This window comes from Mirounga leonina, unplaced genomic scaffold (genome assembly GCF_011800145.1).
Source record: "Mirounga leonina isolate KUSES-001 unplaced genomic scaffold, KU_Mleo_1.0 Mir_115, whole genome shotgun sequence".
Classification (NCBI taxonomy): Eukaryota; Metazoa; Chordata; class Mammalia; order Carnivora; family Phocidae; genus Mirounga; species Mirounga leonina.
Genome location: NW_023270268.1, coordinates 30,052,164 through 30,064,754, shown reverse-complemented (window position 1 = coordinate 30,064,754; position 12,591 = coordinate 30,052,164). Strand labels below are relative to the sequence as shown.

Sequence of the window (12,591 nt, the reverse complement as noted above, 5' to 3'; positions counted from 1 at the left end):
CCCAGGGTCCTAGGATCAAGTCCCACATCAGGCTCCCTGCTCAGCTTCTCCCTCTGCCTGCCCCTACACCCTGCTCGTGCTCTCTCTCTGGCATGCTCTCTCTCTCTCAAATAAATGAAGTCTTAAAAAAATAGAACAGAAAATGAGATAAAAAATAGGGAAATAGTGAAAATTAAAAAAAAATTTGTTCTTTGAAAAGTTCAATAAAATTGATAAAGCTATGACTAGACTGATCAAGAAAAATGAAGAGAGAAAACACAAATTACCAGTATGAAAATGGAAGAATAGACACATTATACAACCTATAAATATTAAAAGATAGTAAGGAAATATTTTGGACAAGTTTATAGCAAAAATAGACAATTGAAATGAAATAGACAAATTCCTTAAAAAACACAAATTTTACAGCTCTAGCTTTTCACTGGGTCTTCTTTAAGCCTTATACTTTTTTCTTTGTTATGTTCATGTTTTCATTTAAATCTTTGGGAATGTTTATAACAACTGTTTTAAAGTTCATTGTCTGTATCTGATAAAGGGTTAGTATCCAAGACCTTCTCAAACTCAACACCCCCCAAAATTAATAATCCAGTTAAGAAATGGACAGAAGACATGAATACACATTTTTCCAAAGAAGACATCCAGATGGCTAACAAACACATGAAAAGATGCTCAACATCACTCATCATCAGGAAATACAAATCAAAATCATGATAAGACACACCTGTCAGAATGGCTAAAATAACAACACAAGAAACAACAGGTATTGGCGATGTTGCAGAGAAAGGGGAATCTTCTTGCACTGTTGGTGGGAAGACAACTGGTACAGTCACTGTGGAAAACAGTATGGAGTTTCCTCAAAAAGTTAAAAATAGAATTACCCTTCGATCCAGCAATTGCACTACTAGGTATTCATCCAAAAGATACAAAAATACAGATTTGAAGGGGTACATGCACCCCAATGTATATAGCATTATCAACAATAACCAAAATATTGAAAGAGGCAGAATGTCCATCAACTGATGAATGGATAAAGAAGATGTGGTACATATATACAGTGGAATATTACTTGGCCATCAAAAAGAATGAAATCTTGCCATTTGCAACACGTGGATGGACCTGGAGTGTATTACCTAAGTGAAATAAGTCAGTTGGAGAAAAATACCATATGATTTCAGTCATATGTGGAATTTAAGAAACAAAACAGATGAACATATGGGAAGGGGGGGGAAGAGAGAGAGGGAAACCATAAGAGACTCTTAACCATAGAGAACAAACTGAGGGTTGATGGAGGGAGGTGGGTGTGGGATAGGCTAGATGGGTGATGAGTATTAAGGAGGGCACTTGTGATGAGCACTGTGTATTATATGTAAGTGGTGAATCACTGAATCCTACTCCTGAAACCAATATTGCACTGTATGTTAACTAACTAGAATTTAAATAAAACTTGAAGAAAAAAAATTTTTTAAATCAAGTCCATTGTCTAAATACTATCATCTCTTTGGTTTTTAGGTGTGTGGGGCTTTTTTTTTTTTTTAAGTATTTATTTATTTGAGAGAGAGTGGGGGGAAGGGGCAAAGGGAATCTCAAGTGGAATCTTAAGCAGTCTCTGCACTGAGCATGAAGCCCAACACAGGGCTCCATCTTACAACCCTGAGATCATGACCTGAGCCAGAATCATGAGTCTGACACTTAACCGACTGAGCCACCCAGGTGCCCCTCTAGGTGTGTTTTTATTGGTTGATTTTTCTTCTGACTCTGAGTTACATTTTATGCTTCTTTGCATATCTGGTAATTTTTGCATTTGATGCTAGATATTACGTAAGCTATGTTTCCGAATATTTAGATTTTGTTGTCTTTCTTTATGTGTATTGAGGCTTGTTTTAGAAGGAAGTTAAGTTACTTACAGATCAGCTGGATCCTACCAAGGCTAGTTTCACTCTCAGTGCAGTAATAGAGCAGCCCTTCGTCTACAGGTACTTTATTTATCCTCCCATCCAAGGCCTGACCTTCAGTAAAATCCTTAGATATTCAATTAGGTCTCTTCACTCTGGTTATAGTAGGAACACAAATGATTCCTAGCTCTGTGTGGGCGCTGGGAATTGTTCAGCTTATAGGTCTCTCACAGTTATTCTTTGTCTAGTCTGATGGATTTCAATTTCATTCTACACTCATGCAGATTAGTATTTCACCAAACACTCAAGGAGGACTCTTCTACAGATGTCTTCTGTATACAAACTCCAGTCATCTTGCTTCTCCAAGCTCTTACCTCTGTTTCCTCAACTCAGTGTGACAGGCTTTCTTGGGTTCCCCCTCCCTGGGTCATCATCTGGAAACTTCCTCCAGGCAAAAAGTAGGGTCACCATCCTGCTTACCTCTTTTCTTTCCCTTCTCTGAGGGACCGGAGTCCTGTGCTGCTATTGTCCAATGGTTGTTTCATATACTTTGTCCAGTTTTTTAGTTGTTTATGGAAAGAGGGCAAGTCCTGTACTGGTTACTCTTTCACAGAAAGAAACAGAAGTTCACACTCATAAAACTAACATTTAACAATATATAACTTAGGGTCCCATTCAATATTTATTGAGTCATTACCATAAACTGCAATTATGGTAATACTAGATATGGCAGAATCTCTGACTTTTGACTAAGAAACTGACTTAATTGAGTCAGACTTTCGGGAAGTTGACTGTAAAAGGGTAGTAGAGTTCGATTTTTGCAGCAATTTTAATGTCTCCCAATTAATCTGAGTCAGGATTTTTATTCCACTTGACATTATGAATTTTAAATGTTCAAATATATTTTTAAATACACAAACTCATTCCTCATCCTTTGTTTTTATTATGTAAGTCCTTGATACTGCGCACACTGATGCTTTTATTTTTTTTGCACACTTGTAATCACCACTCAGGCTCCCTTCACACAGATTTATTGCTTAAATTCTATGTAAGTGACTCACCTCTTCAGTAAAATAAAGAATAGGGTGGGAAGATGAGCTAGTCTTGTGCAGTTCTTTAAGAAAGTACAATCTAATAGATATTAAATTTAGAAGCATAAATCTAGTATAAAGACATAGTTTTCTCCCCTCAAAAAATCTGAGAACATATAATGAAGTTTTCTGAGAAGACACAATAATTTTTATTCATTTTAATTTTTGTATCAGTTACAGCACATAATTATATAAAACAACTGAGGTTAACAGAGGCCCACATGCAGACAAGTGAGGATGTGTCCCCACCATATTTGCAGGCACTGAGCATCTGTGGTTAACCACTTTGATCGGTTTTTAATGTACATGAAATGTACAGGCATCTTGAAGTTCTGTGAAGCAAAACATAAGAGAAAGACTTTTAGGTACTTCCTGTGCTTACTAAACACAATTCTGTTCCTGTTTTCTAAGAGCAAATGCTAGGTAATAATAATTTTTTAAAAAGATTTTATTTATTTATTTGACAGAGAGAGAGATACAGTGAGAGCAGGAACGCAAGCAGGGGGAGCGGGAGAGGGAGAAGCAGGCTTCCCACAGAGCAGGGAGCCCGATGCGGGGCTCGATCCCAGGATCGTGAGATCATGACCTGAGCCGAAGGCAGATGCTTAATGACTGAGTCACCCAGGCACCCCAATAATAATTTTTTTAAATTCTCTCTCTCTCTGTGTCTGTGTCTGTATCTCCTAATTGATGTCAGTGCTATCCTTAAATACCTACATTTTCCTTTCCTCCTGCTCTCATCATCTCCAACACACAATATAATTCAACAAAAACTCAGGCACACTCCCAGCAATTTGATTATCCCAGCTCTAATTTTATTTCTCCAGCTTAATCCTTTTTGAGGCAACTATACCATTCTAAAACACACACACACACACATATACACTATGCCGTTCTAATACGTATATATAAAACTAGAAAGGGCACATACAGTGCTAACTTCATTCTGTTTCTGTTAATATTATTTATACATTTTACTTAAAATCTTTGAAAATTGATCCTCTATGAGTGATATATATAGGTCATTTCCCAACCCTCTCTCTACACTGAAGTGCTCACACATGTATACCTTTTCATTTTGTTAGGAAAAAAAAAATGGAAATGCACAAGTAAACAAGTTTAGTTTCCAAATGATCTCAATTGCACTCTCTTTCTCCTTCAAATGATTTGGTCATTTTTCAGGTAGTTTCTTATACTGCCATCTAATTGAGTTACCTCACTGGTAGGTCTGCATCCTCCTGCAGGGCCAGAAGCAAGCCTTCTCCATCTTTGTGCTCCCATCAGTACTGGCCCATGGCTTGGCACACAATGGTCCTTAATACAAATATGTTTACCTTGACCCCCATGGTATTGTTCCTCGGTGTTTTATTCTACTCACCAGAGTGTAAGCATTGTCCCATGTTAGCAATGGCCGTAAGATACTCTGGTCCTAAGTATTTTCGATAAGTTGTTTTATCCTGAAGGTTAGCCAAACATGCCGTGTCATCGCTGAAGAGCAGGTCCTTAGTTGAGGATTGAAACATCTGGAACATCCTGTATTCAAACCCATCTCTTCCAAAGAGCTCCTGGGTCAGACACACAGACAGACACACAGACAGACAGACAGAGAGTTAGCAGCAGCACCAGAGAGCACGAGGTTGTGTGTTCTGCTTCAGAAGATCTAAGTCTACTGCACTGCTCAGCTCCAGCCCCCGGGAGACCTGGGACACAGCCAACAGTTTCAGAGGCACCATTAATGGCAAAAAAAACACGGCATCTGGGTTCAAATCGTGGCCCTCACTTTTCCTTGTCATGTGACTTTAGGAAACTTCTTTACTGTGTCAGTGAGCCTCAGTTTACTCATTTGTAAATGGAGATGGTGTATGTAAAGTAATTGCTAAATAAAAAAAGCTTCAAGTTTTGTAGCCACTGTATCACAATTCTGCCAGTCACTGCTGGATATTTTCAACTTCCTGGGTCATACTACCTGTCTTCTGCTGCCCAAAGCCCTTGCTGCCTTGCCTCTTCTATTCTCTACATGTGCCCCAGGCACCTGACCATTTCCATCTCTTCCTTCCCCTCCTCTTTCTTTGTTCAGCCCCCTACAGCCAAGGGGGCAGCTTGCCTTTTGGGAGACATGCCTTCAGGAGTCCCTGACCAAGAGTCTCTGGTTTTGCCAGTTCTCCCTGGGTTGTAGTCCTCTAACTAAACATGTGGGCAGCATATGCTAAGACATGGATTACTCATATGGGGCTCTTCCAGGAATGGGGCATATGAGTGTGATAGGCAGCTGAGGCTTTGGGTTTTCCTTAAGATTTAGGCATCCTGCTACTTCATAGCCCTTGTTGGCTGCCTGTAGAGGTCATAAGTTGTCTGAATGTTGGCTTTTGAACTTTCATGAAGCCTAAAGCAGAGCTCAGCCTGCCCAGGTTCAGTAATGCATTGGGACCCACCCTAAGTCAGGTAGAGTAGCCTCTATTCTGCTTTTCCCACATATAATTCCTCACTCTAGTGTGAAGGGCACTGAGCCAAATCCCTTATTTCTGTGACAGAAGAAGAAAGAGATAACTCTCATGGAGGAACTAAACAAGTCCAGGAGATACCAGGAGTCTGCCCAGAGAGGTAAGTGAGTCTTAGGGAGACCCTTCAGATACTCATGTGTCCGAAGCTTTTTCAGTCCATGTTGATATCCTAGACACCCCCAGAGCACAAATTGAACATAGTTACCAGCTAGCTTTCTGCTTTCCTCAGAGGCAGGGCTGTGAGAATCTGCCCAGGGAGAAAGGGTGTGAGACTGGGCTGGGTGTCAGTTCTGGAGGTGACCTGAGTACTCGGCTGGGGGGACCGTGTAGAAGGACCTCCTGTGTGCCCATACCTGTTGATTGAAGAGCATTCTGCTAACAAAAGCTGCCTTATCTTTCCTTGAGACCACAGCATGATTTGGGACTATGGCCAGGTTGCACCTCCAAGCTTCAGTCACAGGCTTCCTGGTACCATCAAGGCACAGCAGCTCAAAGTCACCCAGCTTCAGATCTTTAGCCCATGCTTCAGGGCTCTTTCCTGGGGAGGAGGAAGGTTGGTCAGCCACAGCTGACAGCTTTGGTCAAGGTGCCCTCCCCGGGGGGATGTGACCAACCACCAATGTCTGGGAGAATCACAGAGACACAGAAAAATGAAATAATTAAACTTTAAAAATAGAAGAAAGAGAAAAATGCATAGTTATAAATTCATAGCCTCTTTGGTTAGTGCCTTTTCAGTCCTGTTAAAGGCAAAAGTTTCTTAAACAGGCCTGAAAAAGCACTAGCCAGAAAGAAGATTGATAAGTTGAACTACATTAAACATTAAAATACCTGTTCATCGAAAGACATGATTAAGAAAGTGAAAAGGTAAGCCTTTCAGAGAGAAACAAGGTATTGTCAATCATATAGTTGACAAAAACTTGTATCCAGAATATATAAGGAACGCCTATAAATGAAGAGAGCCAGCCATGCTTTAATAAACTTCCCTAGTTGCCCGATTGGGGAGTGACTTCCTGGAAGAGACCCAGACTTTTTCCAAGGGAGGAAATGACAGCACAGGCACATACCGTCAGTGTTCTGGAAGACGGTGATCTCCTTCACAAAGGCCACGTCTCCCTTTTCAACCAGACACCTGCAGAGCAAGCGTCAGATCAGTGAGGAGCTCCAATGGGAGTGGGAGGGAGAGACACCCAGAGGGAACCACTGAGAGGCTCACACCCCCTCCACCTGAGGCCAGTGGGCACACCTAATGCTTACCACATCCACACACACAACTGTAACACTCGGGTTGTCCCAGAGACTTCGAGGGGAAATGTAATAATAAGAAGAAACCTGCTGGGTGCCTGGGTGGCTCAGTTGGTTAAGCGACTGCCTTCGGCTCAGGTCATGATCCTGGAGTCCCGGGATCGAGTCCCACATCGGGCTCCCTGCTCAGCAGGGAGTCTGCCTCTCTCTCTGACCTTCCCCCTCTCTCATGCTCTCTATCTCATTCCCTCTCTCAAATAAATAAATAAAATCTTTAAAAAAAAAAAAAGAAGAAACCTGCTTATTTTGTTTCCATTGTAGATAACCACTGTTGGGTTCCTTATTTTAAATATGGATCATTTTCTCCAGAGGAGATGTTTGTGTTCTCCTATTAATAGGAATATTCAAGAATGACTCTCTGGTCAGATCAAAACTCACACCAGAGATTAAAATCAACATGGAAGACATGATTTTGAAGGAGGCTTTTCACATCCATACGCCTAGTCAGCCTTAATGCTCAGTAGTGAATGTGCATCACTAGATATGTGTTCACACTTAATCCCCAGAAAACTGTTCCTCTGTGTTTAAGGTCCATTCTTTATGAGAAATGTCAAACACATTAACAATCAGTACTATGACATCCAATCAGTTGGCAATTGACATTAGTGATTGGTTATCAGGAGCACCTCTCCAGTTTTCTCTCTCTCCTAACTTCAGGTCCCTCTATACTTAGCTAGGACTAATTACTCCTATTCAGTTTTCCTAAGCTCCCTTTGCCCCATTTCTTTCCTCTTCCTGCCCTTCATATAATCCCAGTCCTGAATAAGCATGATGGTCTGCCTCAGGTGTCTGTACCTCAGCAGGGAGGCAGAGCAGAGAAGCTCCTGATCATTCATTTCTCCTGGGCATTCCTGCTTTCCTCATTCTACTCTAGATCTGTGTTTCTCTACGTGTGGGCTGGGATCAGCAGCATCGGCACCAGCTGTGAACCTGTCAGAAATGCACATTCTTGGGGCCCTACCCCAGACCTACTAGATCAGAAACTTCTGGGGGTGGGGTACAGCAATCTGTGTTTTAACAAGCCCCCTAGGAGAATCTGTGCTCTAGTGGTGAGAACCACTGTTTGAGATAGCCACCTCCCCATTCCACAGAGCAGTGACTAAAATGTTTTTCAAATTCCTGCATGCGTCTGTCTCTCCACATACCCTCTCCCCAACACTCACTCTACCATGTGCTCCTGCTTCCCAGAGAAAATACAGGTATCGTGACATGAGCTTTCTACCAGCCTCCCTCTGCCAAAGCTGTCAGCCTAAGTCTCCAGGGCTCTTTTCCTGCCCTCCAGGCACAAAGAAGTGAAGGTCTCCCTCTCTACAACAGTGTCTTCCCCAGGTGTCCTGCATCCCATCCCCTCAGGCACCTTCTGATAGTTATCCTCTCTCCCTTATGCAATTGGAGTCTTCCTCCATTCACTGGGCTCTTTTCATCAGCATTCATACTTCTTTCCTTTTTTGAAAAGCAATAATCCCTGTCTCGATCCCACACTGCCCTTAGCAATGGGCCTCCCTCCCCAACTCATCCAAACACCTAAAAGGAATCACTGCACCTGTGATCAGCACCCCTTCACCCCACCCTCACCGACCCCTGCCAATCAGCTTATGGGACTGACTCACTATTGAATCTGCTCCCACCAGATCCAGGGGCCAGTTCGCCACACTCATTTATTTGATCTTTCAAGTTCATCTTTCCCCAGTTTGAAATGTTATCTTTGTTATACGCCAAATATAATGTGTCCATGTATAAGTCTTTGAAGTCTATTCTCTTCCACTGATTTGTCATTCTTCGACACAAACCAGGCTGTACTGATCATAGTCTTACAGTATTATATAGTATTAAATGTGATTTTTAGGGGCGCCTGGGTGGCTCAGTTGGTTAAGCGACTGCCCTCGGCTCAGGTCATGATCCTGGAGTCCCGGGATCGAGTCCCGCATCGGGCTCCCTGCTCGGCAGGGAGTCTGCTTCTCCCTCTCCCGCTCCCCCCTCTTGTGCTCTTTCTCTCTCTCACTCTCTCTCTCAAGTAAATAAATAAAATCTTAAAAAAAAATGTGATTTTTATATCTAGGAAGACAAAATTCCCCTTGTATAATTTTATTTAAAAATTCTTGACTCTCGTTTGGTCTACCCAGGTCACTACCACAGCACCCTCCTTGTTCCTTTGCCGCACTCAGCACAGTCAGGAAGTGATTGACCCTTATTTATATGTTTATTGTCCTACTCTCCCCCTGAGATAAGACACAGGCGACAGGGGAGCTACCTGTGTCTTGTTGCTGCTATAACCCCTCTACCTAGACCAGTGCCTGCCACATAGTAGGTGCTCAATAAAGGTTTCTTGAAGGGCTGGAGCAGCCCAGGAATATCTATTTTTAAAATGTACTCATCAGCCAGGTGTAAGAAGCACATGTCCAGTACCCGTCCTCTGATTTTAAACTGGCGCTCTGAAAGATTCCGTGACTTGTCCACAATCACACAGAAGAAAAGAACAAAAGTAGACCCAGGGTTGTGATCCTGCACCCCTCATTCTTGCCTCTCCTCAGGTGCCCTAAGTCAGCTGGGTCTGCAGAAAAGCGCTCCAGAAAGGAGCTGGGCTTGAGTCCTTAGAGCCAGTGGGAATTTGCCGTTCTGTTTTCTAATTCTGGCTTCTCCTAACTGTAGCAGCCAGATCCTGGGGTGATGGAAAAGATGAAAGGACAAGAGGTTCGCTGGGTTGGTGCCCAAGAGAAAGGTGGTGCACAGACACTACTCGCCTGAATGCCCCGCTGAAGCCATAGTATCTCTCGTGGTGGTTGGGGGCACAGGTGTGGGCTGGGCTGCTGCCACCACTGCACAGAGCGCAGAGACTGGAATCTGGGTCAGACCCAGGGGCACAGCTTTGACTGAAGAATTCATCTGTGCAGGAAAACACAGGAGGTCAGCTCTTCTTGCCTGTGTTGGCCAGAAAGCCTCCGATTTTGTCCCTAGAGTTGCTTGAATGGTGTAGAGACACATTTGGGTGTTTGGTACCATATTATTACAAAGAAGAACCTTACAGAATAAAAAAAAAAAAAGTTGCAACTAGAGCAAAGTGAAGGGGGACTGGCTGAAGTTGGGACAAGGGTCTGTGGAACAGAAATGGCACAGGGTGGGAGGTGTGGAAGGATAGACACAGATGCAATTCTAAGAGAGAGAACAAAACTGAAAGCCCCACCCGGTCGAACCTCTCCCACATTTTCCCTGACCTCTGCTGCCCTTGCCCTCCCTTATAAGGTATTCCATCTTGACTCCAAATGCAGGAAGGGGCTGAGAGGCTCAGCTGCCAAGCCCTGTGCTGGGCCCCAGGGCACTGCGGTGAGGACATCACATAGGCCCTGTGCTCCTGGAACCCAAGTCCATGAGCAACAGTCATAACTCAAGTAGCCACACTAGTGAATTCATACCCCCCACCTCCTACCCGGCTTGCAATGGGAAAGAAGAATATGGTTCTACACGGTTGTACATAAAGGAACCTGGTAAAGACCTGGGAATCAGGGAGAGGCCTCAAGTCGAGAGATGAAGAATGAATAGCAATTACTTAAGTAAAGGGTGAAAGGACAAGAGCTTTCCAGACACGGAGCAGCATCTGAAAAGGCCCAGGGCAGGGGTGGGGAGTGAGGGCAAATAGCATGGAAAGTTCAATAAGAGGCCATTGGTCTAGACCATCCAGTACAAGAGTGAATGGAGAGGAGGCAAGGTCCAGACCCGCTTTTACACCTTTGTATAAATTTTGTTCTTTATCCTTAGAGAAATCAGGAGCTTCTGAAGGCCTACAGCAATGCTGGACCAGGGGTAGTGGGCCGGATATAGCCAGATCTGCACTTTGCAAAGATTGGTCTGCCAGTGGGATGAATGGAATCCAGGGCAGATGTGGGGTGCAGGGGTGCAGTAGTCCAGGGGAGATGAGGACAGCTTGGACTAGAGTAACACAAGGGGTGGGAGACAGTAGAGGGGGACATCACTGGTGATGGATGGGTACGTGGAGAATGACAGCTTGGTTTCCCGCTGGGGCAAGTGGATGGATGTAGGGTCCTCCACTGAGCTAGGCAGCTCTGGAGCAGACTCAGCAGAGATGATACATTTTGTTTTGAGCTTAATGTGCTTTTGAAATATCCAATTAGATAACGTCAGATAGGCAGTTCAATATACACAGGTGTGGAGGTCAAAAAGAGATCTGTGCTAGGGATAAAGATGTAATAGTTATCAGCATATAGATATAACAATAATAGTGATAGCAGCAAACATTTATCTAGTGCTGGCTATGTGCCTAGTTTTTTTTAAAATTTTTTATTGTTATGTTAATCACCATACATTACATCATTAGTTTTTGATGTAGTGTTCCATGATTCATTGTGTATAACACCCAGTGCTCCATGCAGAACGTGCCCTCTTTAATACCCATCACCTGGCTAACCCATCCTCCCACCCCCCTCCCCTCTAGAACCCTCAGTTTGTTTTTCGGAGTCATCGTCTCTCATGGTTCGTCTCCCCCTCCGCTTTCCCCCCCTTCATTCTTCCCCTCCTGCTTTTTTTTTTTTTTAACATATATTGTATTATTTGTTTCAGAGGTACAGATCTGTGATTCAACAGTATTGCACAATTCGCAGCACTCACCATAGCACATACCCTCCCCAATGTCTATCACCCTCCCACCCCCCACCACTCCAGCAACCCTCCGTTTGTTTCCTGAGATTAAGAATTCCTCATATCAGTGAGGTCATAGGATACATGTCTTTCTCTGATTGACTTATTTCGCTCAGCATAATACCCTCCAGTTCCATCCACATCGTTGCAAACGGCAAGTGCCTAGTTTTGTATGTATAGTATTATTTGCTTAGATGGTAAACGAGGCATGGATGTGAGTGCCTGCAGATTGAGTTAGGGTGGGGGAAGAAAGTTGCTTTAAGCAATTGAAACATTTATTAACCAGATTGGGAGAGGGGGCTTTGTAAGGGTGGGAGAAAAACCAAGCCAGTGTTTTCACAAAAGCCAGAAGATAGTGTTTTAAGGTGATCTGAAGAAAGAGAAGTAACAGAGGAATGGCCTGGAGCATGACCTTCCAACTGAGCAACATGGAGGTCACCGTAGCCTTGACCAGAGTCCTTCCTATGGAATGATGCAGAGAAGCCAGAGGACAGGGAGTGGAGGAGTGAGTGGGAGATGAGTGGCTCAGACCATGCTGTTAAGGAGTCTGGCAGCAAGGGGGAAGAGAAACAAGTCAGAAGCTGGAGGAGACTGCTGGGAGAGGGAGGACTTTTAAAGATGGAAAACACTGACGTTGAAAGAAATTGTTGGCTATACTAGAATGAGAAGTAGTAACCAAGGGTATGAGGCTCTAGGGAGGGGAGGCCCCTTTTCTGTAGGCCCACACCCAAAGTACAGGTGGAGGGAAGCTGAGCGGATACAGCCATGAGGAGGCCCACAGCTTTGGCAGTGGGATGGTGAGGGGGAACCTTTCTGACCCTTTCAGTTGTCCGTTGCAGCTGAGATGAGTCATGTGCTGAGAACGGGTGGTAGATGGGTGTTGGCTGGAAACGTGTGGACAGCGAGGACATTAGGATAATTACTGCGAAGTACAGGGGTGTGGAGGAGCAACACAGTGAGGGTGTGCCTGCCCGAGGCCCACCGGGGCCAGCTTCTGGACCATTTCCAGTGGAACGAACTGATCTACCCTGTGACTTCTCCAGCCATGTTTAGCTGCTAAGACATGAAGCTTCCTTAGCTGCTAAGCGAGTGAAGGGAGCAGGTAATGGGGTTCATGCAGAGGTGGGATTTGTCAGATGGCTGGGAAAAGCAGGG

At 43.9% G+C, this 12,591-nt stretch overlaps 1 protein-coding gene across 1 annotated transcript in view; it reads right to left on the bottom strand.

The window, feature by feature from the left end:
- Positions 1-3,103: 3,103 nt before the first annotated feature.
- The window catches only part of LOC118003865 (inhibitor of carbonic anhydrase-like), a 34,361-nt gene continuing 24,873 nt past the window's right edge, over positions 3,104-12,591 (bottom strand). Inside the window, exons 12-16 of the mRNA XM_034994929.1 lie at positions 9,528-9,669; positions 6,549-6,613; positions 5,838-6,022; positions 4,362-4,548; positions 3,104-3,315 (exon numbers count right to left, since the gene is read on the bottom strand). Coding sequence (XP_034850820.1) covers positions 3,281-3,315; positions 4,362-4,548; positions 5,838-6,022; positions 6,549-6,613; positions 9,528-9,669 — 614 coding nt within the window. The 3' untranslated portion in view covers positions 3,104-3,280. The remainder of the gene's footprint in view (positions 3,316-4,361; positions 4,549-5,837; positions 6,023-6,548; positions 6,614-9,527; positions 9,670-12,591) is intronic.